The sequence below is a fragment of the Poeciliopsis prolifica genome, unplaced genomic scaffold (assembly GCF_027474105.1).
Source record: "Poeciliopsis prolifica strain line A6 unplaced genomic scaffold, Auburn_PproV2 SCAFFOLD064, whole genome shotgun sequence".
NCBI lineage: Eukaryota > Metazoa > Chordata > Actinopteri > Cyprinodontiformes > Poeciliidae > Poeciliopsis > Poeciliopsis prolifica.
Window position 1 is genome coordinate 305,810 of NW_026562439.1, and position 27,078 is coordinate 332,887.

General features: G+C 43.6%; 1 protein-coding gene across 1 annotated transcript; it reads left to right on the plus strand.

Moving 5' to 3' along the window:
• Positions 1–22,318: 22,318 nt before the first annotated feature.
• Positions 22,319–26,614, plus strand: LOC129351080 (actin nucleation-promoting factor WAS-like). The gene is made up of 3 exons (XM_055019863.1): positions 22,319–22,685; positions 23,260–23,631; positions 26,309–26,614. The coding sequence occupies exons 1-3, from the start codon at positions 22,683–22,685 to the stop codon at positions 26,543–26,545; spliced, it is 612 nt and encodes a 203-aa protein (XP_054875838.1). The 5' UTR covers positions 22,319–22,682; the 3' UTR covers positions 26,546–26,614.
• Positions 26,615–27,078: the final 464 nt, after the last annotated feature.

The following is a 27,078-nucleotide window of genomic DNA, read 5'->3' on the forward strand; positions in this document are numbered from 1 at the left end:
TTAGCAAGATACGCCATTAGCTCGTTAGCAGGATGCGCCATTAGCTCGTTAGCAGGATGCGCCATTAGCTCGTTAGCGCCACCCACCGCTGGTCTTGGGCATCAGTAACGTGTGTTTTGTGGAACGGGTCGTTTTCTCTGAGTTTTGACTTTAGTTCTTTAACTTTTGGTCCGTTTTCCACATCAACTTTATTTCTAATCTGTATTTAAATTCCTTCATATTTGGCCATTGTTATTCACAAACACTCTGGTTATGATTTAATAAGAGACTTGTTCACATAAGGCCAGATTGGTGTTATAGCATTAAAAAAGCCACTTTCTGCACTCTGATGTATTTAGACAAAATGACTGATAATTATGGCCTTAAATGACACATTTAATTAGCGGCGAAGCTCCTGCAGCTCCAGCTGAACTCCGTGGTGACGCTGCTGTCAGCTCGGCCCTCGTTCCTCCTGCTGTCTGTTTGCTCGATGGTCCACTGTGTCACAGTGCTGCTAATGGCTGCTGCTGAGCCAGCCACTTTCTAAATGACACCCTCCTCCGCTCAATACAGCTGCCCTGCAGTCACACACGCCTCCGTTTCACTCTTCCTCCGCCCTCAGCTCTTCCTCTCATGCATCGAGGAAGAAAGGCTCCTGATGAAACGTCTCATACATCACGTATCGCTGGCTGAGTGACTGACTGACAGCGTGTGACTGTCCGCTGGTAGCAGCGCGCTCACCAACATGATGATTTCCTCATTCATCATTTATTCCTCTCACCCGACATCCCATCCCTTTCCTTTTAATCATCCTCATCTCCCGTTACTTATGTCTTTGCTGCAGAGTTCGTTCACTGCAACATGGAGTTACCAAAAAAAAGTTTTGGGCCTTTGACACAAAAATATCACAAATTCATCCACATTAGAGCCACTAAAATAATCTTTTTTTTCTCAAAATCTGAAGGTAGTTTATGCAGCAGCAGACTAATCCGGTATTAAATCTGAAATCTGTGGTGGTTTTAATGTGGATAAAGTGCAGATTTACAAATCCTATGATAAGGAAAGGAAATAATAGTTTTGTAGTTATCTTTATATGCTAACAACAAATTATTTATTTATTTGGATTTTTATGTAACAGACTGACATAAATTAAAATTTTGGGATTAAAATCCAAATTCTGAGGAAACAAGTCAGAATTCTGGTAAGAGAATTGTTTGATCTAAGAATTCAGAGATTCTAAATTCGATTTCTAACTTTAATCTCTTAATAAAAACTGAATTCTGACTTTTCTCAGAATTCTGGAAAAATTAGTCAGAATTCTGAGATTAAAGTAAAAAATCTGAGACAAAAATTCAGATTTTTTTTTAATTCTTCTGTTTATTTTTCAGATTTTTAGAAAAAAGTCAGAATTTCTTTCATCTCAGATTAATGAGATTGAAAGTCAACATTTTTGTCTCAAAATTCAAGGCCAAATGAATCGCATGCCTTAACGCCTTGACACTGACGGCCCTAAAGGCCGACCCGAACCTTCATCCTGCAGGTTCCAGTTGAGCCTAAAGTCGATGGAGTTTCTTTAGGAAAACAGTCGCATTTGCTGCGACCGATCCATTCATCTCTCCTGCTTCCCTGCGAAGCGGACACACACGATCGCAAACTTCTCTCTTCAAAGTTCAGCGGTTAATCAGCCAAGGGTTCCAGATCCGAAGAGATGGGTGTGCGATGGCAACATTCTGGCAGCGGCCGCTCGTAACTGGATTGCGGTAATTATTCATTGGGAGAGTGATGCCTTCCGGGGGCTGAAGATTGATTAGGTTTGATACGCGACTCGGTGTAATCTGTCTTTGACCAGGGCTTCTGTCCAAATTGGCAGGAATAATAAAAAGGGAGAAAGTTTTCCCCCCTCCAACCCAAAACAAAAAAGAGAGCGGAGGAAGATGGTGGGGCGGACAAAGGGAAGACGGAGACATTGATGCACGTCGAGTCAATCCTCCAGTGCATCAAACATAAACAACCAGTCCAACTCCGCAGTGTTTACGTCTGAGCAACTTAAATATTCCACATTTACTGTCTGATTTATTGGTTTTCAAGAGATTTCTCTAAATTCTCTTCTGTTTTTTGCTTTCGACCGGCTTGATTCTCGCTTGTCTCGTTTTCCACGACTAAAGTGTGTCTTCGGTTAATCCTCCAGTGTGAGCATGGCAGGACTTAAAAGGCTTTGATTAGGCCGCTGTGTCCCACAGCTCAGCTGGATGAAAACTCGTGACACACTCTCAGAGCCCGTGCGTTCACCAGAGACCTCTCTTTGTGTTAATTAACGGAGTCTCAGCTGCAATTAGCAGGCTTTACAATGAGGAAACACACATGCAGCAGCATGAGTGCGCGCCGTAATGCAGACACATTTAAAACGCTCACAGGCGTTCGGTTGGTTTCTGGTCAGTTCTCCTGTAGGAACCATGAAGGGCTTCAGTCAAAGAAATCTTTTCTTTCTGTTTTTCATGTTTAATTTCTAATGTTATGTAGCAGTGGGCAATACGGACTTAAATTTTTACCGCAATATTTTCAGCTACTATTGAAATAGTGATAAAACTATTACTTATTTTTAGGTTGTAGCTGTGACTGGACGACACTTTTCTGTTGGACACCAGTAGCCTCAATAAAAATGGTGTATATCATTAAACTGCACACAGTAAATTAGTCATATTTTCTAATTTGTTGGCATTTATTCCAATTCAAATTCAGCAACAAGTCTGTTGCGTCGTTTACTTCATGAAAGATGAAAATATAAAAGTCATAGAAACATAATATATCAGGAGGAAACAATGCATTTTGTAATTTCTTTAAAATGAACATTTTATTGCCTAAAATGAGTAACAGCATTGCTTTAGTGAACGCTTGGTTATTTTTATCTGCAGCTAAAAATCCTTCTGAAGCAAAAACTTCCACTTTAGTTCCGCAAAGAAATGTAAAGGTTTTTTTCCTGCAACTTAAATGCAAACTGTATATTTATATTGCAGTTTCAGCTTAATTACTGTTGTTGTTCTTCATCAACTATCCTTTTTGATTCGGCATATTTCAGTTAACGATTAATCAATTACTAAATTAGTTGGCGATTATTTCACATGCTGATTCATCAGCATTAATCCGATTAATCGTTGCAGCCCAGATCACAAAATAACTGCAGACATTTTTCTGTGCAGCTTGACTTAAATTCTGTTCATGTCGTTAGATATTTTATTCGAACATTGCAAACTTGAGGTTAGTCAGTTTTGTCTATAGCTGTGATTCGCTGACAGTTTTGTGTCGGATGATCTCGTGTTTTCCCTTTGCTCCTGCAGCAGCGCAGGAAGCCGTTCGGCAGTCAGTGTCTCTCTGATCAGACCTTAACGAGTCTCGGTCGACGGTGGCAAGTCGCCCGTCATCCTGTCTCCGATGTACTGAATTAGGCCCGAGCCCACCCAGCGAGCTTCAGCCTTGTCACGGAAAATCAAGACCTGGAGTAACTTAAGTGAACAAAATCCCACTTTGGCACATTCAAGCTTGGAAAACAGTGGCAAAGCCGAAGCTCTTCCTCCCTCCGGACGCTCAGGCACACACACGCACAGGTGTGGGCACCAATTTGCTGAGCCTTTACGAGGGAAAAACTCCCAGTGAGGCACAGAGCTCAGCCACTCCACTCATGTATTTACTTATTTATTAGCGGCGATGACAGGGCCACTCACCCCCAGACGGCCTCTCAGGAGCCGCCGCGTCCCTTTGAGCGGCGGCGTAAAAGTTTTAACAGCCCCGGCCCGGTCGGGCGGCGTTGACGCCGGTTAGCGTGTACTCGAGTTGTCGGGTGCATTCAGGAGGCTAACAGTTCTAATGCCTTCACTTTCTGGTTTATGAGTGTTTGTGCGTCTCAAAGCGAAGTGTCACTCAATAATTTAGCCGCTGGTTTCGTCCCCCACTCCCCCTGCCACCTGCCATCCATCCATTCGCGGCTCTTTATGTCTCGCCTGTGGGAATATGGAGGCCATTTCTCTGCTTCTCTGGGAGTGATTGAATGTGCAGAGACAGGTGACAGAAAGGAGGGAAAGCAGGAAGACTGCAGCTGAGATGTGTTCAAACCGCTGAAACGTTGACATTCTGTCACAGTAAAACCACCAAACTCAACGTGTTTCACTGCGATTTCAGACAAAGTAGTGCGTCACTTTTCACTTTTTAGAAATCTGAAGCATGGCTTGAAACTATATTCAACCCCCTCAAACTCTGACACCCCTAAAATATGTGTCTGCTCCACTGTACTGGTTTCATTGAGAACACCAGCAGCAGCGTTCTGGAGCTCAGTGATATTTTGTTTTTAGCAGTAAGATAAATGTTAGTTTCTTCATTAAACTACTTTTTGGTACAAGTAGAACTTCAAGCTATTGTAATGGAAACAAAAGTTCTGCAATTCACTCTGAGAAACTGAAACGTATTTCTGCTGACATTAATTCCTCTGATCGTTTTCTTCGTTTTCTTCCCGCCGGGATATTTGCCTTTTCTTTCTGTTTTTTGAGAAACCCGGTCCTTCAGCTGGAATCAGACTGGAACTTGGTTCTGCAGTGGACTGAATATAAATGCATGCCACACTTTTCAGATTTATTTTTTTTAAACCAAAGTTTTTCTTCCACCGTTCTTCACTACTTTGTCATATGAAACTGGGATGAAAAACATACTTTTAAATTATCAGTGTGGATACTTCTGCGAGGTTGTGTGGATAATTTTTTACTTTTATTACATCCTGGTACAACATAATAAAATGATGCAACACAGGCTAATCTGTAACAGTGCTCACACACAGCTGGGTTTGCATGGGCTCTGTTAACTCCAGATGTAGACGCGACATTTTTTTTTTTTTTTACTCTCATCCATGTTTTCCGACTCACAGGTTCTGGGTGGAAGTGGTTAAGCTGGAGCAGGAAGTCAGAGCTTTGGCCACGCTTGTGATAATTAAATAATGTACGTTGGACACATGTGAGAGTGTGTGTTAATGCAAGAGAGTTTTCATCAAAGTCCCACAATGCCATTGGCCTCCTGTTGTAGTTTAATATGACTTGATGTTCACTTAACCCTCCCCGCCTTTTCCATGTAATTGAAACCTGATGGCGGGATCCTAATCGTTTCTTCTCCGTTTGTTTCGTTGTTGTGTGACCGGGAGCAGGCAGAAAACGCTCTGATTTTTCTTTGCGGACGCAGCTCGTCGGGACGAAGCGCAGAGATTTAGTGAACTTGTGCCGGACGGTTTTCACTGCCACAGGATGATTTGTGTGACATTTATTTGGGAGTGTTTGTGTGTTTGTCGTTGTGTTAGCGGTTATGTTCCTTGTCATGTGTGTGCCATAAATAAAGACTCTCCTTGCTAATGTAACCCACATGTCCCTCTTAGCTCAGCATTTGTTTTCTGGGGGGAGTCAGATGCTTCGCAGCCCTTCTGGCCTGCATCTGAGCTGCTCTGAGGTCATTCGAGTTATTTTTTTATTTTTACGATACAAACAGCCGTGGACTTCCCTGTTGCTCACAAAGGTTAATGAGGAGAAAGCGTGATTCCCATAACTTTGCCGCAGCGCTGCGCAGCAGATGCCCACGCAGATGACTTGTTGGGAAAAAAATGCGCTCACGCAGTCGAACCAAAGGAGGACGTCAGCTTACTGTCTGAAAGCTGTTTTACTTTTGCGCTTTTGATTTATTTGACAAAAATAATTAATTTCAGATTATTATGTCTGGATGTTAGACTCCTGCTTGTTTCACTGTGATACCAACCCGAGACAACTACTAGTCTTTATCTAATGCGTGTCGATTTTAGATGGATCATATTTCAGCCATAAGAGTCCATAAGTTTACATACACTTAATGAAAACATAAATCTGACGTTTTCTTCTTTCTTTCTGAAATCAGAGCAAATTTCTCTTGTTTCAGGTGAGTTGGAATCACCACTTTTATTCTATTTGCTAAATTTAACAATAATGACAGAATTCTGTCAGATCTGTATTTATTAGTGACTTCGGTTCAGAAGTTTTCATACACTTCCTCAGTATTTGGAGCCTTTATGACTCGGGTCATCTTGGGTTTCCCTCTCAGTAGTTGGCTGGGGTTCTGGTCCAGAACCGGTGGAGCTGGTTCTGGGACCCAGAACCGGTGGAGCTGGTTCTGGGACCCAGAACCGGTGGAGCTGGTTCTGGGACCCAGAATCGGTGGAGCTGGTTCTGGACCAGAACCAGTGGAGCTAGTTCTGGTCCAGAACCGGTGGAGCTGGTTCTGGTCCAGAACCGGTGGAGCTGGTTCTGGACCAGAACCGGTGGAGCTGGTTCTGGGACCCAGAACCGGTGGAGCTGGTTCTGGTCCAGAACCGGTGGAGCTGGTTCTGGACCAGAACCGGTGGAGCTGGTTCCGGGACCCAGAACCGGTGGAGCTGGTTCCGGGACCCAGAACCGGTGGAGCTGGTTCTGGACCAGTTCCAGCCTCGCTCTGTCACTAGTTATTTAGCCAAAACTCTCTGACTGCATATTTAGAACCACTTTAACAGTTTATTTACGGTTATTTTCCATCTGTAAAATGGATCTGTGCCCAATCTTACTTCCTGCCTTCAATATTTCCACATAATGTTATTTCCTTGTGATATTTTATGAAGTTCCTCCTGCAGTCAAACAGCCCAGAGCATGATGCTGCCACCCCCATTCTTAACGATGGTTTTTGTGTCCAAACGGTTCCTCTTTAGTTTCAATATCTCCACAAATGAAGCTCTTTGTTCCTGTGACTTTTTTTCTTCTTGTGTTTCTTTTTGCTGAATTGGCTTCTTCCTCACTGATTGGCCTTCCAGTCCATGTTTCACTGTGGAAACGACTGTCTCACCAACTCCAGCAGCATTTTTGCAACGACTTTTGCTCTGCAGTCAGTCTGCACGTTTCGGACCAGAACCCGCCTCCTCGCTGAGCATCGGACATTCCCATCACGTTCATACTTGAATATAATTGTTTACACAGATGAATCTTCACCTTCAAGCATCTGGAATTTTTTCTAAAGGATGAATCAGGCGACAGCAGCTCCAGGAATATTTTGAGGCAGAAAGCAGCGACTTTCAGGTGCGTCTTTAAAACACATCCACAGGTGAGACTCCAAATAACACTGAAATGTATCAGAATCAGAAGTTAGAAGTTGCTTTCATTATTGACGCATTTAATTCCAGCCGATCTAAAAGGAGAAGAGTTTGGTCTGATTTCACTTCAGGGAGAAAAATCTGTGCGTCTTTCAGTTTGTGTATGTAAACTTCCTGCTTCGTCCGCAGATGGATTCGCTGATACCACAAAGCTTGCTGCTACAGACAAAGACACATTTCAGACACATGATGTCATTGCTTATGTCTCATAATAGCGTTATGCTAACTGACTGAGGCAGACCTGATCAGGGACATGAAAGCACAGCAACACAAGCAGCTGCAGGAAAAGTCCAGTTAAAGGTGCATAGCAATACTTTCTGTATAAACCTTTATTTTAATAATCAGTATTTTAAACCCAACTATAGATTATGTAACAGTAATTTTCTTGATAACTGCAAGTAAAAGTGACTTAATATTTGCTGTCAGTATTTATATATTTACTCTAAAGTACTTTATGGTTTTTATGATTTGCTTCCATCTTGACACAAACCATCATCATGGTTTGTTTGTAGAAATGTGTTTCCTTACATCCAGAATGTCTGTTTGGCTTCTTGTTGCTTTAAATTTATTAACATTTTCTGGTATCAGTGGCTTAAAGAAGAAAACCTGATTTCTGTAATTTTGTCATCTGTTGTATGAATATTCAGCAAGGATCCAGACTAAGATCCATAAGATTCAATGTACAGTTGACCTCTGCTTTTAAGAGATGTTAACTTTAGCAGTAGTGCTAAAACAGTTTTCATTATGTGTATTATTAATTAATTTTCCCTGTTTGAATAATTAGGTAAATCAGTTACAGGTGATTAACCTCAAAAGGATTTAGCCTCTGAATTTTGATACATCTGTCTCATCAAAAACATCAGCGGAGCGTGACTTTGATTCTTGGCAACCATTCTGCTGAGTTTCTAGCTTTCAAGCACAGCAACAGTCTCTCATTCAGCTCCTTCAGACTAGCGTCAGCAGCCTACTGCTAAGCTCGTTATAGAGCTACTTCTCAGACTAAACCTGGTAGAAACGTCGTTAAAGGGTTAACAGAGGAGCCATGTTGGGATGATTTCCTGGAGGCGGAGTTTCAGAAAGAGCAGGAGCTTCTTAAAGAGACGCAGGCCCAATTTCAAGGCATTAAATTATAAAGTTAAATTGATTTAAAATCATTTTTGATATGCAGGAACTGAAGATAACATATTTTATTCAGTTGCGCTTTAAAACGGCACTTTGTGCCTGGGAAAAACACATAATACCGCCCCTTTAAGCAGACAGAGGTTGTCAAGTTAAAGCACTTGGCTTCATATTAGGAGCTCAGACGTTTTTTTTCTACCAGATGACGTCTCGTTCTGACAGCAACAGGTTCAACCATCAGCAGATGACCTTCACTTTGATGACAGAAATGTAGCTTTATAATATGGCCAGGAGATCTCATTACAGCTCAAGTCATAAACTGCAATTACTTGCTAGAACACAGACGGGTAACATTTTAATGAACATAGGATTCCCTTCATTTGCTGGCACATTTTTAAGAATTTTTTTTCCTCAGATGCTTTATTTTAGATTAGGAAAACTTTCTTTTCTGCACTTTGTGACTCATAATTATAAACAGGTTTCTCTCAACAGCTTATAATTTCATTTATAATATATTTTATTTAGGTACGTCCATTTTAAGAGTGAAAACCACAAAGATTCAGAACCCAAAGAGATATTTTAAAGTTTTAATTTCTGTTTCAGTTTTAATCAACTAAGTAAATGTTACGCATGTCCAACAAAATCTGAACCATTCACAAAGAGGGTACAACACAGTGATCACTAAAGACACTGGGTATTTACAGATTCCTGTATCATGGAAAGTTTCTTCACAATATGTTTTGATGCTATTGTGATAACTCATGAAAAGTGACTTTTCATGGGTTCTTCTCACGTATTTTGGGGTTTGTTTGTTTGTTCAGTTAAATCCCTGTCATCCCCGTCGATACCCTGATTACTTTTTGTTCCTGGTTCCTCTTTTTGTTCTGCTCTGGCTCCCTGCGTTCCCAGTGATTTTTGTAGATTTCCAGATTTATTATTGAATAAAATTGAACATCATCAAAGCTCCCAGCTCCTGCCTACATCCACAAACAGACCTGTCATGACATCATCAATGGAACTTATTGTGACAATGAAGAATCAAATTCACATCATGACAAGAAATTTATCAAGATAAATGGCATAATAAATGCCCAACCCTGGATAGGGGCCTAAAGTTTTATTGATAAATGTCTTAAAAAGTCTTAAATGTGAGTCGGTGAAACCTGCATGAACCTGTTACTAATAACAACAACAAACATGAGTCCTGAGGTTGTAAAGAAAGTCATTAAACTTCCTCTCTGCCTGACGCTCCCTCGCCTTGCAGAGGCAGAAACGTTTCATCGAGGATCCAAGAGAGGAAAACTTGTAGACGTGTTAGTCAGGTCAGAGGAAGAAAGGAAAATCTTCGAGAATGAGGAAGACGGGTAAAATTATCATAATGAGAGATCCAGAGACAGAAAGTGGAGATGAGAGAGGGAAGCGAAGGACTTCGTCAAACCCTCCACGCCGGTTCTGGTCGACACCGGGCCGGCGGAGGGGGCGGGGTGCACGACAGGATTGCCACGGCAGCGTTCCAGATGGGCGGGCGGTCTCCTCTCGGGGGGGGGGGGGGGCGCGGGGCGGAGGGGGGGCGCGGGGCAGAGGGGGGGCGCGGGGCAGAGGGGGGGCGCGGGGCTGTCAGGGAGCCTGGCAGGTAGAGACACAACGCCCTGTGACTGGGGGGAGCACGGGTCAGTGAGAGAGGACGGGCCGAGGGGATGGAGGTGCTGAAGCCCTGTCTGATGAGGTGAGCAGAGGGTAGGGGGCGGCGGGGCAAATGAGGGTGGAGAGGAAGAGGAGCCAGAGATGATTAGAGAGGAATTATCCAAGTGTAAGGGTGAAAGGCTGCTGAGGAGAAAACAGAGAAATGGCAGGAAGAGGAAGGAGCTGTTCTCTTTAGTGTCCAAACTTTTTACCCCGAGGGCCAAAATCCCCAACTTGGAAACATTCAGGGGCCAAACTTTACTCTTCCCTCTTATTTCTTTTAATTAGTTTTATTTTTTCAAACAGGTTTTTAAAAATAAGAAAAGAAGCAATCAGTAGGACAGAGAAAACACAATCAGGAGGAAAATAACGAGAAAGGGAGTGAACGCTTAATTAATCTTAATTATCTCAATTTAATGACTCAATAATTATCAATATTTATAATTAAAGCATGTTATGAGATTTTCACTGATATCCAATCTAGAATTTTCTTTCAGTATCGGCACCGATACAGATATTAATATCTGACCAGTGAATCTCTATAAATCACAAAACAGCTAAACACCAAAATGTGAAAGATCAATGAACTGATTGCTGTTTCTTGGCCGATCAATAAGTCAATAATTTCTTAATATTGATGAAAAAGTTCTTGTTCCATTGGCAAATTATTTCATTTATTTATACTTGGTACAAGTAACACAATCTGCTAGTGGGAGTTTTTCATCAATATTTAGTAATAATAAACTTATTAAAACTTATTATATCTGGCTGAACGGTTTTTGAAGCGTGCAGCAGAAACTGGACCTCAAATATTGCTAAGATTCTGTGTTTTTGCAGGATTTTGTGGGGGAAACTGCATATTTATTGTATTTCTATCATGATTGGTGGCTGTTTGATGGCCTTGTTGCAACATAGATCAAATTAACTCAAACAAAGCAGGACTAAAAGCCTGAGACGGCTGGGAAGTGGCGTTTCCTAAACCGGCGAGTGCAACCTTTGTACATAAGCAGCAGCACATGGCCGAGGGCTGGTACTGCCGGTGACCCGCTTTCTGGTCTCAGCGCACGCACATGTGACAAGGAGCAGCGTGTCGATCAGATGGCACAGGGATAGAAGTGTCCCTGTTCTGCTACCACTGCAGCGCCACAAGACATCATATGACAGCAGCAGGAACAGCTCCGCGCTTGTGATAGCGGGATAAGAGCGAGGCTGAGGGGAAGACGCTAGACGGGGCCACGGGAAGGTCTGGGAGACGGGTGGGAGCCACATGATCGGCCGTGTCCCTGATCTCTGGCAGCTCGCCTCATAATGCACCTTTGTGAAAATGAAAGGAGCAGAATCACCTCGGCCTTGTGAACGTTTTATAGCAGCGCTGGTGGTGAAACGACAACTAAAAGGTTGATAATTATTGACACGCTGGCCGATGATGTCCCCTACACTGCAAAAACACAAACTCTAACCAAGTCATTTTGGTCTAGTTTTTACTGAAAATGTCTCAGTGTGCTTCAAGCAAGACAAAACAACATTTGCAGCAAGAAATAGGACTTTATTTTAAGTAAATATTATTTTAAGTAAATATTTAACTATTTAAACACTGTGAAGACACTGGTGTTGTCAAACGTATGGATTAGTTTCTCTAGATCTTGATACATTTTTAACTTTAATGCTGGAAATGTTCTTCAGGTGTTAGAAGGCCGACTTTGTAACCATCTTTATGTGATTCTGAAGGTTCAGGTCCATCACTGAACCCACACTTCAGGTCTGATCACTAGTTTCTTCAGGTTTATTCTACAGTAACAAAAAATAATAATTTATTTCAAACAACAAAACGTAAAGACATAAATGTTCATGAGGCATTCGTCAATCTAAGTGACATTCACACAATTTTCCTGAAGGAAACAGAAGATGCAAAATTTTATGATTTTCTCTCAAACCAGATATAGTATTTTCACATTCTCATGATTAAATATACAAATATTTACACATTATGAACATTAATAATAGCATTTCTGTCTTTGAGACACTCATCATTTCCCTATAAGTTTCTTTTTGTTTCATTATTGAATCCATCCCATAAATCCGCCAAACACACCGATTTTAAAAACTCCATCGCTGCAAAGATAATGCAGCTCCACTTACTTCGCCCTGAATTCGGCTCTCATCCTTCCTTTTGACCTCTCCTTACGACTCGCACAATCACACACAAACAAAACTAAAAAAAATATAATAATAAGGCAGCGGCTAAGCATTGTAATTTGGACCCGATGATGACAGCGGCATCCGTTGTTTGCTCCAACAAGGCGCTTTTTCCTCTCAAGACTCGAGAGCTGCTGCGCCCAATTTCTGAGCTATTTGACCCATTAGATGTCGGTGTTTAGAAAACAAACAGGCAGCGGCTGAGAGGTTTGACGGCCGGTGATGGAGGGTGGCTGCTAGCTTACAGTCAAAGGACAACAAGTTCAAAAAGCTGCTAACTATCCTGCACTGTTTCTACTTCCCTTCACAGAGAACAAAGCCTGCAGTGAACTGCAAACCTGAGTTCATCAGATTCGTTCAAAAGAGTTTTATGTACGTGAATCAAAATTGATAAAAATCTACTAACTACGTCAGATTTCACCTAAAACACCAAAACTGATAACCATTATAGGAGAGACTGTTAGTAATTAAACTTTATCTCTATAAAACTTTCATAGATGTGTGCATGAAAAATGTTTACAAAGGAAAACAGTTGAGACAAAAACAAATAAACCCCAAAAACTAAAAACACAAATTATAAAACATGGAGAAAATATGGCAAAATTCACCACTTACCTTTTAACTCCTTGTCAGCAAAGTTTGATCTGATCTGATATTTATTGTCGATTATTTCTAAATTCAAACATTTTCTTTAAAATGCACATCAACATGAGTTAACATGTAATAAATTGATTGTAAAATAATGTAATCCAGTCAAAAATGCCACATTAAGTGAGCAAAATGTTTTGTATTTAATGCAAAATCATTTTTATTTAATGGAAGTGCCGTTTCTGGGATGTTACTTTTCAAACTGATAAAAACTGAAGTATTTGCACTAAATGCAGAGTAAATGTGGAGGCCACAATCACTGCAGGTTAGATTTCTGATTAGACTTTTTTTGTATATTATTTTCAAAATTCAAAAGTTTTTAATACATGTTAACCTGAGTTCAACATGTAATAAATCGACAAAATGAGGCATTGAATTATGTATTTCAGTTAGAAATGCCACATTCATCAGTTTTTTATTGTATTATCTGCTTTTTTGTCTAATTTATAGTGCAAAACTGACTCACAAGCAGCTTCTCAGCTGGACATGGGAGCTTGTTTCAAGTCAGTAATTTCTTAATATTGATCAAAAGTTCTAGCTGCACTGGCAGATTTTTTACACTCATAAGACATTTTTCTGTGTTATATTTTAGTCTAAGCTCAGCAATAAGAGCAGGACATTGGTCAGTCTTCACTCTAATGTGTTCGCGCTGATCAATAAGTGTTAGCATCCAAACTTTAACCATAAGTGGGTAAAGTTTGATTTCCTACGAAATTAAAACTCGCTTTGATTGGAGTGAACTCTGCGGATGGCATGTGTATGTGAACGCCAGGCGGACCAGAGTCCACTCCAGAAGCAGGAATTGGACTACAGCGCAGGGCATTCTGGGAAAATACAACCAAAGCAAACGTGCTAGCCTAGCGACTAGACGGAGAAATGATCCTGGTTTTTTACCAAAGACAAAAGAGAAACTCCAAGCGCTAAATCTGACACTATTTCACTTTTGTTTCCATTTGGTGAAGAAGGAAGTTGTTCTTCTTCAGAGGTTTTTGTGTTGTTTCCTTCAGTGGTTCTTGGTGCAGCGCCCCCGCAGGTGAGGAGGGGAACAGGTTGATCAAAGGGTTCGGTTGGTTTGACTCAGAGCAGAGAGAAAGAGAACAGAAGCTGAAAATGTAACAAATATTTCAGTTTTGCTCCCGAAGTGAATCAGGCATCTACATCATTAAAAATATCTTTATTTATTTCCAGTCATCTTTTATAATTGGGAAGTCCTAGAAGACGTAATGATGGTTTGCATCTTGATTTCTACATTTTCTCCAACATGCAGAAGGATTTCCATCATAGTGGCATTTCTGGGCAGGTGTGAAAAAATCTCACCAGATTTTTCCATCGAAATTCCTGCCTTTGTAGAGATTTATTATGTCTTCATTGGTATCTCCACATTATCGTCCATTCTTAAATCTGCTGGTGTAACACAGTAAAGAAGGGTCCAAGATGTTCCTATAGATGGGCCAATAGGTTCGGCTGTCGGAGCACGATGGGTGTTTAAATGACACACAAACACAGTTGAGTGAATTTAAAGAACAATTAGCTTTAGTAAAATAAACCATAAACTCACAATTGGACAAGACACACAATTAAGAAAATAAAATTACACACAATAAAATGCATAAAATAAAACAATACTTGGCCAAGTGCTAAACATCAATTTTAAATCTGTTTGGTAATCTGCACTCTAATCTTTTTCACAATAAATCAATCAAATTAAATCCCGATTCAGGTCTCACTCAACATCATTCATATGAGGAGAATTTCCTGCACAGCAGTTTGTTGTAATGTCAAATAAAAGAAAACGGTCCGAAAAGCAAAGTCCAAAATTTCCAGGAAACAACAACGAAAAATGTCAGTCGGTGTCTCATACAGATATGAGTGATAACTGCCTACCACACAGCAGGGTGCAGCAGGGCGTATCTGGGTGCAGTAGGGCGCAGTAGGGTGCAGTAGGGTGCAGCAGGGTGCAGTAGGGTGCGGCAGGGTGCGGTAGGGTGCAGTAGGGTGCAGCAGGGCGCAGTAGGGTGCAACAAGGCGCAGTAGGGTGCAGCAGGGCGCAGTAGGGCGCAGCAGGGTGCAGTAGGGTGAAGCAGGGTGCAGCAGGGCGTATCAGGGCGCAGCAGGGTGCAGCAGGGCGCATCAGGGTGCAGCAGGGCGCATCAGGGTGCAGTAGGGCGCATCAGGGTGCAGTAGGGTGCAACAGGGCGCATCAGGGTGCAGTAGGGCGCATCAGGGTGCAGAAGGGCACATCAGGGTGCAGCAAGGTGCAGCAGGGTGCAGTAGGGTGAAGCAGGGCGCAGCAGGGTGCAGCAGGGTGCAGTAGGGCGCAGTAGGGTGCAGTAGGGCGCATCAGGGTGCAGCAGGGTGCAGTAGGGTGCAGCAGGGCGCAGCAGGGTGCAGCAGGGCGCAGCAGGGCACAGTAGGGTGCAGCAGGGTGCAGCAGGGTGCAGTAGGGCGCAGTAGGGTGCAGCAGGGTGCAGCAGGGTGCAGTAGGGTGCAGTAGGGCGCAGCAGGGTGCAGTAGGGTGAAGCAGGGCGCATCAGGGTGCAGCAGGGCGTATCAGGGCGCAGCAGGGTGCAGCAGGGTGCAGTAGGGTGAAGCAGGGTGCAGTAGGGTGCAGCAGGGCGCATCAGGGTGAAGCAGGGCGCATCAGGGTGCAGTAGGGCGCATCAGGGTGCAGTAGGGTGCAGCAGGGCGCATCAGGGTGCAGTAGGGTGCAGCAGGATGCAGCAGGGTGCAGTAGGGTGCAGTAGGGCGCAGCAGGGTGCAGTAGGGTGAAGCAGGGCGCATCAGGGTGCAGCAGGGCGTATCAGGGCGCAGCAGGGTGCAGCAGGGTGCAGTAGGGTGAAGCAGGGTGCAGTAGGGTGCAGCAGGGCGCATCAGGGTGAAGCAGGGCGCATCAGGGTGCAGCAGGGCGCAGCAGGGTGCAGCAGGGTGCAGTAGGGCGCAGTAGGGTGCAGCAGGGTGCAGCAGGGTGCAGTAGGGTGCAGTAGGGCGCAGCAGGGTGCAGTAGGGTGAAGCAGGGCGCATCAGGGTGCAGCAGGGCGTATCAGGGCGCAGCAGGGTGCAGCAGGGTGCAGTAGGGTGAAGCAGGGTGCAGTAGGGTGCAGCAGGGCGCATCAGGGTGAAGCAGGGCGCATCAGGGTGCAGTAGGGCGCATCAGGGTGCAGTAGGGTGCAGCAGGGCGCATCAGGGTGCAGTAGGGTGCAGCAGGATGCAGCAGGGTGCAGTAGGGCGCAGTAGGGTGCAGCAGGGTGCATTAGGGCGCAGTAGGTGCAGCAGGGTGCAGCAGGGCTCCAAATGCAAGGCAGGAAATCCAGTTCTTTCTAAGTCCAGGTGGGAAGGCTCGCCATCAAGGTCAATAGAGGAATCCACTCCAGGAACAATCCAGGAAAAAAAAACTGATTCTGTCTCAGCTGTCTCATCAGGGTCGGATCTCCCGCTCATAATCAACGCTGCCAACACGGGAAAGAAGGCGGAGCCTCTGTCGCATTCCGCTCTCTGATTGGTCTAAACATTGATAGAAACCAAACTTCCATTGGCCAGGCAGACCACCCCGCCTACCCGATCTCTATTTCTTAACTTTATGTGGGTTACACTGGCGATTACCCTGTCCAGAACTGAAGTAAACTCTGTTTAAGCTGGAGTCGAGAAAGACTAGCCTGGTTTCTGACAACCTCCATCCAGATTTACCATTAAATAAGTCAATGAATTGCAAATGAAAAGAAGCTCAATCATTTCCATGATTTATCTTTTTTTTCCTTTTCTCTCTCTCTTTCTATCAAAACTGGATGACAAAAGTCTTCAGGTTTTGTCTCAACAAAGCCTTTTCTTGAAGGTTAATTGTCTTTACAGAGACTTCATAAAACCGTTTGTTTAATGTTTCTGTTGTTTTGGATATTTGAAATGTCTTCCAGTTCCACTGTTAAATGTTCATTAGACTTTAAATTTCAATTGACATTTCAGAATGTGTCTTTGCATTGCTGTCTCAAAACAACAATATTATTGTTATTATTTATCACAAAAACTTCTGGGATAGTTTGTCATCCAACAAAATGTGTTACCATTTCTTGATTTTAGCAATCATTGCAGTCGTGTGCTGTAAAATCCCTGCATGGCTTAAACAAATTGTTCAAACTCCAAATTTGTTCAAACTTCAGACTGGCTGTAATCTCTGTTTATGCAGACTTCCATGTGTCTGATTTCTGATCAACAAGGTTTTCATAACTTGCTTAATTGATTTATTGTTTATCGCGACAGGCCTAATTACGACTTGCACTTGTTACTGAACCAGGTTGGTTTTAGTGACTCGGGTTGCCCCAAGGATGCCCCAAGGATGCCCCAAGGATGCCACAAGGATGCCCCATATAGTTTCGGGCTAAAAGCAACCCATAAAACTTTCCTACACTTTCTTCCCCAGAATCAAACATCATAGCTATTTTACGACCATCAAAGAACTTTGAGGTGACTCATTAATTGAATGTCCACAACATCATGGCATCTCGAATGAATGAGTGATGCTGTAGCAAAGGGTTAATAGTTTGGGTCATGCAGAACTGGTCTGATCGTTTCCATAGCAATGAACAGAAGCAAGACATTCACCAGAACTATGACATCATCATCTATGACATCATCATCTATGACATGCGATTCTAGATCAAAGAACACCTCAGGTTATGAATGCTTCTGTTTCAAAACACCAGTTCATATCCAACCAACTCTTCGGACCTTACCACTGCTTTTTCAGAAGGATTTCCAGAATGGCAGAAATTTTTCTTGGCTTATGTTTTCCCATCGGTTTTGGCGTTGGGTACATCGTAACAACTGCAATGAAAAAATTGTGTGACAAGTTATGGCCGGGTACAGAAGATGTAAGAGATAGGTATCAGGACATCACCACTTCGTCGACATATGACGTCTTTGATCATTTTCTTTTCACTCCTTCCTTGCCTTCCTCAACTGAGAAGCAAACCTCCCCAGCTGGGGAGGTTTGCTTCTCAGCTTATGATGACTTTGATTCTTTTCTTTTTAATCCTTCTCCTACTGAGAAGCAAACCTCCCCGGCTGGGGAGGCTTGCTTCTCAGTAGGAGAAGCAAGCCTTTTTTTTTATGCTTTTTTTCCCGATCAGTCCCCGATAGACAATCAAACCTCCCCGGCTGGGGAGGTTTGCTTCTCAGCTTATGATGACTTTGATTCTTTTCTTTTTAATCCTTCTCCTACTGAGAAGCAAACCTCCCCGGCTGGGGAGGCTTGCTTCTCAGTAGGAGAAGCAAGCCTTCTTTTTTATGCTTTTTTTCCCGATCAGTCCCCGACAGACAATCAAACCTCCCCGGCTGGGGAGGTTTGCTTCCCAGGTGAAGACATTTTAGATTCTTCTCCTTTCAATGTGTCCCTGACTGAGAAGCAAACTTCCCCGGCTGGGGAAGTTTGCCGTCATGCATTTGGTGCCGGTATGCATGAAGAAAGCACAGGCCCAGGGAATGATCTATCCGAACTTCTAGAAGAACAAAGTTGCCTGCCTGAAGAAGACTCTGCTGCAAACAAAACAGCAAGAAATGAGGATGAAATCATTACCACCAAGGAAAGTTGGTTTTCTCTTTTAAAAGGCTACGTATGGGAATCAATGTTGTTACTGTTATTTTATTTGCCTTTATTCGTCATTCCTTGGGTGATTATATATTATTATGAGTTTTTATTTTTTCTTTCTATTTTTCTTTTTGTCGTCTTATATATAGCAATGGCCATTTGACTCAGGTGTGTTGAAGTAGAGATACATCCAAAAGTTGCAGGAGACCCTCGAGGACCTGGAGTCCATACCCCTGTCCTAGACGATAAGGTGGGAAAACAAAATGAATGGATCATCAAGCAGAAATGAAGAACGTCTTTCTAAAAATAATGAGAAAAAATAACCAATGAACTAAGTCTTATTTTTATGACACTGAACTTGAAAGTAAAGATGAAAGTCTCTCCTGGAATACTTTACATGTTTGAACAGAAAAACTTAGTTTGTATTTTCAAACTTCTCGTCATCTTTCTGCCGAATTTGACCAGTTATTGCGTAACGTTTTCTCCGTGACATTCGCTCCCTGACAGTTTCAGATTGTGAAAACTGTGGGTGCGAGTCGCTGGAGGATGCTACGGCCGGGCTTTAACCTCATGCACACATTCGTATTGATCCATACAAGCCTCAGTGACTGTTGCTACAGAGCGGCCTGCCCTTATCATCCAGATCCCCCCCTCTGTCACCAGCCAGTGGTGGCTAACAAGGAGCAACACACACACACCCTAACACACACACCAGTCCTGCCTCCATCTTCACCCTCCCTCTTTTTCTTTTTCTTTTTTTTTTTTGCTCTCCCTCTTTCTCTACCTCACTTTTCCTCTAATGAGTTGCAACACTGATAACGAGCCTGATGATCTTCCATTGATTCAGCTATCACTTGCTTGTCTGGTAATTGATCCGTAGCTGAGCCTCTAGTTAATTATATGGGCTTCGACATGGACCCCTGCCCCACGGGGAATTCTCAAGTCCTGCACAATAATAGTTTTAATAAAGGAGCCTGAGAATCTCTAGGATCCTCTATATTTCTGCAGCTAATACAGATTTTTCATCATTCTGTTTCCACTCCAATTTTTTTTCCCTCCTCCTCCCGCTAGTAGCTGCTATCAGAGAGAAAAAGGGGGAAAAAGTGTGAGAGAAATGAGGAGGAAGAGTGAGCTCTATTGGCAGAGTCCACTCCTCCCTCCCACAAATAACAGCCATTAAGCAGCCGGGTCAGAAGCTGAGCCACCAGCTTGACTTGAAACACTGAGTGCCACTTGAAAAACCCACAGACTAGCACATTTACAGCCGAGGGGAAGGGAGAGGGAGCGGGGGAAAAGTCTGGAGAGGGGGAAAAAAAGCAACCTTGGCGGCTAAATTGTCACTTAATAGAATTAGCCTGAGCCTCATGCATTATGTTTTCAATAAGTTGTTAAGAGTAAAGCTGCACGTCGAAGGGGTGATACATTAAGTATTTTATGATGGTGGCTGCTGACAGCTCATAAAATAAGACGGGGAGATAAAAGTAGAGATGCTTTTTTTCCTGGATAAAACAGAAATCTGTGTGTGCAAAGCTGCACGGCGACATCTTCCAGTAAAGATGGAGGCTGATGTTGGCGACAGATCTGATCCTGGGCACATAGAAAAACACCCGATTTTTATCCATTTGTAAAAATGCACTAAAGTATAAACTGTTAGATGAAATCTTATCGACTTAAACTTGAGAGGCCTTATCAAACAAACTTTTTGTCTAAGTGATCAATCAGTCAAATTTATTTGTACATCACATTTCAGCAACAAGGAATCTCAAAGTGTTTCAAATCATAAAAACATAGAAAATGATGCATACAGTCACCAACTGAAAAACCAGTAACAAACATTACATTTTGATATAGTCCATCATCAAAACGCATCAAATGTTTTTATGGTTCACAAGCAACTCTAAGAATTTAAATTATGTCGTCAAGTACAAATTAATGTTTATCCAACGTGTTAAAAATGTTTAGAAAAATTATGTTTTTCAGTCAGAGATCCACAAAATGAGCAAAAATCAGTTCATGTTAAATGTTTTGTATGTTATGCAACTGTGTGTTGATATATTGGTGGGACTGCAATTAATTATTTAAAAACATCACAAAATAAGCAACAATTTCAATTCTAAACCCTTTTTGCTGCTACATTGTTGAATAAACAAACATTTTGCATCAGATTGGTGAAACGTGTTTTTCATTCAGCTTTCAAATGTCTCATGTAGCTTCATGCTAAAAATGCATCTTTAGAAATGTTTGCACTCTTGTTAGCTTTGGGCACATCTGTGCTGCTTTAGCATCTTTAGCTCTAAGATGCTATTTTAGCTTTAAATAGCTGATATGCTAACTTCTCCTAGCACAACTTGAACACAACAAAAGTCCAATCAGATCATCTATTGCTGTCAGCCGATGTCAAGTGTGTGTCAAATTTACGGCTGTACCAGAAACAAGCAGCAAAAGAAGTTCCCTCTGAAACCTTTGTATGTAAAAATATAACAATTAAAGGGATTAATTGCATCAAACTTTAAGTAATTAATTAAATTGAATCCATAAATATTCACATAGTTCCATTGATTCCCAGGATGAAAGAAGTTGCGTTACATGAAAAGCCTGATTTGACGGTATCAAGAGAAAATTGTCCGATTCCGATCTGTGGTCGATTGGTTGATTGATGGATTGATCGATCATCTCCAGACAAGAGGAGAGCGACAGCGATGAAGGCAGGACAGGAGGAGAAAATGGACTTAAGGTGTAAATTAAACCTGCTTGACAAAAAGACAAGAAGACACATTCTGCACTTTTCTCTCGTGTTCGTGGCTGAAACGACGGGTGTGATAATCTCAGCAAAGGTTAACTCTGCTCTGCCATTAGTGGCTGCTGCTACAAAAGGCTTTTAACAGACAGCCAGGCAGCTGTCTGCAGCAATTTAGCACAAAATCTGAAGTGACTCTATAGATCAGAGGCCGTTTAATGCAGCTGGCAAGAGAAGTTCTCCGTCTGTCCCTCTGTGCTGCTGATCTGCCGTGGAAAGATCGCGGTGACACCTCCGTGGAACCCGAACCTGCCCCGTCATTTCTCTAATGACGGCCTGATTGTGAGGAAAGGAGGAGCAGGAGGCTGTAGATGAGGGAGGGTGTCTTCATTGTTTGAGATGCTGTGTCAAAGGAAATTTTCCCCCTTCTTCTTCTATCCTCCTGTGTCTCTTTTTCTCCGTGTCTGTCTCCTTCTTCTCCTCCATCCCTCATTTTATTCCCACACCTTTGCTGCTGTGGGGACCAATTTGGCTAAAATGGAACCTCTTCCTCATTTTTTTCTTAATTAAAATCTGAGCGCCTCCACGGAGCAGCAGGAGGAGGAAGAGGAGGAGGAGGAGGAGATGGTGGCAGATTGCTGCTGTTTCCATTAGTCCTTCATTAGAACTGCTGGAAATCAAACAAAGGCTGCGGAGTTTTTAATGACAACTGGAGAAACCTGTGTGTGTGTGTGTGTGTGTGTGTGTGTGTGTGTGTGTGTGTGTGTGTGTGTGTGTGTGTGTGTGTGTGTGTGTGTGTGTGCGTGTGTGTGTGTGTGTGTGTGTGTGTGTGTGTGTGTGTGTGCGTGTATGTGAGATGCCACATCGTTTGCATGAACAGCTTTTAAATACAGAAAATGCTGACTAGAAATAATTACTTTTTTGTGGCGCCCCCAATAGCGCAGCGCCCCAGTGCGTGCATGTCGAGAAACCCGTTTTTTTTCTTTTCCTTTTCGTGGCGGAGGACAACCAAGTTGCTGCCGGCCACTCGCGGCAGCCCACATGGTAATAAGGCAGGGGGACACACAGCTAACTCCCCTTCCTCCTCCTCCTCCTCTTCCTCACTGCCCCCACCTCCCGGCCCGAGCAGAGGAGGGCTGTCCGCGCCGGGGAAGTGAGCAGCGCAGTGTCACTGAGCATCTCAGCGGCACAGTTGAGAATCACCGGCCCCGACACACACTCAGATCTCTCTCTCTCCCACATTGCTCTCTCGCGCTCACACACACACAGGCGCGCGCCCACACACACACACACACACACACACACACACTCACACACTCCGAGGCGCTCGGCTCAGATCCTCCGTGGCTGCGGTGGAGTACAGAGGAGTAAGACAGACAGAGAGAGAGAAAGAGAGGGAGAGAGAGAGGGAAAGAGGGAGAGAGGGAGAGGACAGGCAGCGCGCGGACGTCAGGAGAGGGACGGAGTCACTCAGAGAGGAAGAGACGGAGGCAGGGAGAGGAGCGGGATAGCTGGTGGCTCACACTCACTCCTCATCCTCACTTTTTCCCGGGACGGCCGCTGGTTTCATGGTAAGACGCGCGACTCCGCTTCGGCTCAAACTCCCCAACTTCAGGCTCAGATTTTGTACTTTTAAGTAACTTTCCGGTTTGCATGTGTCGAGTTCTGATTTCCAACTTTTTTTGTTCCTTTTTGGTTGGAATATTTGGCAGGTAATCTGTGTTCTGTCCACACACACACACACACACACACACACACACACACACACACACACACACACACACACACACACTCTCTCTCTCTCTCTCTCACAAACACACACTCTCTCTCTCCACCTTTTATTTTTGTTTTCCTCATTCTTGCTCAGCTTTTCATCAGCCCCTCCATCCCTCTCTCCAACCTCCTCACCTCCACTCATCATCCTCCTTCTCCTCCCCCAAGATGAGGAGGCCCCTGAGGAGATTCACCCTCTTTTCTCAAACACACACTTCTCCTCAAAAAGAAGAAAAAACTCAAAGACAACACGACCCCAAAAGAACCCACCTTCGCTGACTTATTTTTCTTCTCTCCTCCTTCACACTCGTCCCTCCCTCCCTCCCTCCCTTCCTTCCTCCTGTCCTCCCTCTCTCCCTCTTTCTGTCCAAGTCCAAGGAGGCAGAGTTGGATGTGAGAAGCAGCGAGTGCGACCCAGTCCCAGCAGAGCCCAGCAGAGATCCGGAGTCGCCCAGGCCGCCCCCTCCTCCTCCTCCTCCTCCGGGTCAGGTTAACCAACCCACCGGCGGTCAGAGCATCCCGTCCAGCAGCAGGACTCACCCCAGCCTCAGCAGCAGCAGCAGCAGCGGCGGTGGTGGTGGTGTTGGTGGTCAGGGTGGTGTTAGCATTGTTAGCAGTGCTGAGGGAGCAGGCAGCTCCATGCAGTTCAGCACCAGACCGCCTAGCGCCGAGCAGCCGGGCTTCATGGGGACATGGCAGCAGCAGAGCACTGACAGCAACCTCCTCTACAGAATGTCCCAGCAGGTACGTCCGCTGTGGTCCTGGAGGGAACGTTCATTTTTCCATCCCTCCGTGTGCGTGTGTGTGTGTGTGTGTGTGTGTGTGTGTGTGTGTGTGTGTGTGTGTGTGTGTGTGTGTGTGTGTGTGTGTGTGTGTGTGTGTGTGTGTGTTTACATGTTATCTTCCGCTTTTTGCTCCTGGAAAGTGTTGGATCTTAAATCAGTGCTGAAAGTATTTATTTTATTTCCTGCTGAATGCATGAACTTCTTTTATTTTATTTCATTCTCTAAATATATTTTAAGTAAACTAAACAATATGTAGGAAATAAATCCGATTCCCGTCGCTTCCAAAGTCTCCATCAGTTGCGGAGTTTCTGTCCGGGTCTCGGAGCTGCAGCAGCTCCAGCAGCAGCTCCAGCAGCTGCAGCAGCTCCGCCAGGTTCCCCCTCTGCCACCGGCTGCTCACCTTCCTGCGGCCGGCTCCAGGTGCTCCCGATCCGGACCGGCTCGTTTCTGCCTCTCGCTCCTCTGCTGCCTTAATTTATATATTCCCCTCCAGGTGTAAACCTGCAGCCAGAGCTGGAGTTGTTTTTAACTCATTTTGGATTAAAAAAAAAACATTTGAGGCAAGAAGGGAGGAGAGGAACGAGGGGAAAAGTGAGTGCGCGCGCGCGGGTGTGTGTTTGTGCGCCTCAGTTGTCGCGCACGCGCGTGAGGGGGAGCCGGTGAGGGTCGTGCGCGCCTGTTCGGGTTGCAGTTAATCACTGCGGGACCTGCAGGCTCCGCCGTACCAAGCGCGCGCTGTTACGCACCGCTGCGGTTCTTGCGCAACAGCTTCTGCGTTGGAAATAAATAAACTTTTTATTTAATCCTCTGGCTTTTTTTAAAGCCTCGCAACGATCAATCAGGAATAAAATAATTCCTCCACTGTTTTATCAGTCTGATCACTGGAATTAATGCTGGGATTTCACCAATATTCAGTTTTAAATTACTTCCCAACCTCCAGACGTATGAATTAAATTGTTTATCTATATATAAGGAAGTGTGAGTGGCACAGCCTGTTGTCCCGCATTCTGCCGGTGTGAGCAGGTGGATGGGCCCCTGCGCTCGCATCTGCTGGGACCCCCCTCTTCCTCCACAAACGCGCATCGTTGTTTCAATGTAATCAGCTGTGGGACTCGCTGTTATTTATCCTTCCGCGCATCACTTAGAAGATATCCTGACATAAATTCTCCGAAGGAAGCTCGTTCCTTGACAGACTCGCCTTATTGGAATCTAAGCGATAATGACTTTGTGTTTGCGGAGCCTGGCGCACCCCTGGGGTGTCCGGGCGGAGAGAGAGAGAGGAAGAGAGAGAGAGAGAGGGAGAGAGAGAGAGAACCTGTAAAGAAGAGCCGGGTGGCGCGGGGTTTTATAGTTCGTTAGGCCGGATTAGATGTGATCGATACGCAGGAAGAAGTCGGCGCAACGCGGTGAGTTCAGGAGAGACGCGGCTGCGCCAGAAATCCAAACATCTGGCAGGACTTCTCCAGATATGTGACAAGACAGGAGAAGGAGAAATGTTACTTCGATGTGTGAATTAGAAAAAATAAAAAATCATCGATCCTTCCTGTAGTTTGCAGCAGGTGCCAGATCATCCCATCTTTTAATCACTAATCGATAAGTCTCTTTTCACTTTACTTTTTTCATCTCGCGGCTTCACAGCGCAAACCTCCAACCGACAGGAGAAAATATGAGGTTTTATTTCATTTTTAAATTCTATGACAGTTAAGTGCAAATATTGTTTATGTTTTCTTTTTATATTATAGGTAATATTTATTTAAAGAACATTTGACACAAAATCGGTGTGTTGTAAAAACCAAGCAAAATAAAAAAAAACAGGAAGAATATTTATTCTTGTGTTTTTTATCCCATCCACCTGCATTACTTTAAAAATAGTTTTTAATTTATTATTTTGTATATTTTGTGCGTGAAACCCGGATGAAGCTCCGCACTGAGGAATCTTCTGAAATGAGAATAATTAATATGTGCAGCTCAAGGCCTCGGTGAGGTTTTTAAATGGTTTTTTAAAGCAGGAAATAAACATCCCCCGCAATCTAAATACCAAAACGCAGAAACAACGAGCAGTTTGAAAAAAATCAATTAAACGGACTCGATAAATGCTGCCTGGTTTATGAGCTTTGTTCTGACATCTGTGCGCATTTTACGCAGCAAAATAAACTTTCATATTTGTTTCACCTCACAGAAGAATTACAGAAATTTGCTGTGAGTTTAATTATTTCCCAGGCATTACGGAGAGATGATATTCGGAGCCCTAATTGACCCGCAACATGCGTGGTTCTGAATATCGAGCCCTGCACGTTAGAAACTCCGCAGTTAAGCGCCACCACGGGCCTAATTGGCTCATCAGGGATGTTTCCTCAGCAACGCAGCAGCCGGAGGCCGCGTCGCTTTTGCTTTTTTTTTTTTTTTTTTTTTTGTTTAGGATCGGAGAAAACGTGGGAACCAGCACCAGGCTTCAAGGGGCTCGTAAAAAATGCGCCTTCACCTCCAACCTGCGGGTCTGGAGATGCCACACAGGCGCGCCGCGCGTTTCCGTCAGAACAACAAAAAACAAAATACAATAAAAATTCAGTGCTTGTTCTGAGTCTAAAACTAAATCTAAAATAGAGTTTCTTTTTTTATTTTCATTTTTTTGAAAGGGTGCAGTAACGCGGCTTCCTTTGAAGGGCGACAGGTCGACAATGGGCCGAGACCTGGAAGAGGTACAGTGGCACCAGAATTTACTCCTGTCTGCTTCCACCAGACTCACACTGAGAAACACAGCAGCTCCACTTAATGCAAGCAGAGAAAATACAAACGTTTTTAATGTAATTATTATAATTTACTGCAGACTTCTCTGTGTGCATTTCTCACTTCAGCTGTTAAATTTAAGGTAAAACAATTCACTTCCTTCTTGTCTGGAAACATTTTTATTTTGCTAATTTGAAAATAGTAAAAAAAAGTTGAAAATATTTGCCTGATTAAAATCTTATAATTTTAATCAATTTCTTGCTCATATCAATATTTTTTAACTGCTTAGATTTTTGCTTTCTTTTGTTTTAAATTACAGCCCTTGACTTTCAGAGCTCATTCGCTCCCACCTGTCTTTTCCTCCTTAAGTTGTCTTGTGTCACCATTTTTTCTGCTTCTCAGACGTGGGTTTTAGCCGCGTTTTGCTCCGCTTGCTGTGTGTTTTCTGAGTGAGAGCATTAATCGCTCTTTAGGGCGTGATGACAGACGTATTTGTGGAAAAGCTCTGCTTTGTTTTGTCTGAGGAAAGAAGCAAGGAGGATAATATCCTCTTCAGCACAGATCACAGTGCAAACTAATCTGCCTATTAACACCCTAATAGACTTATAGCTGCACGTCTGTGTGAAATTGTGTGTGTGTGTGTGTGTGTGTGTGTGTGTGTGTGTGTGTGTGTGTGTGT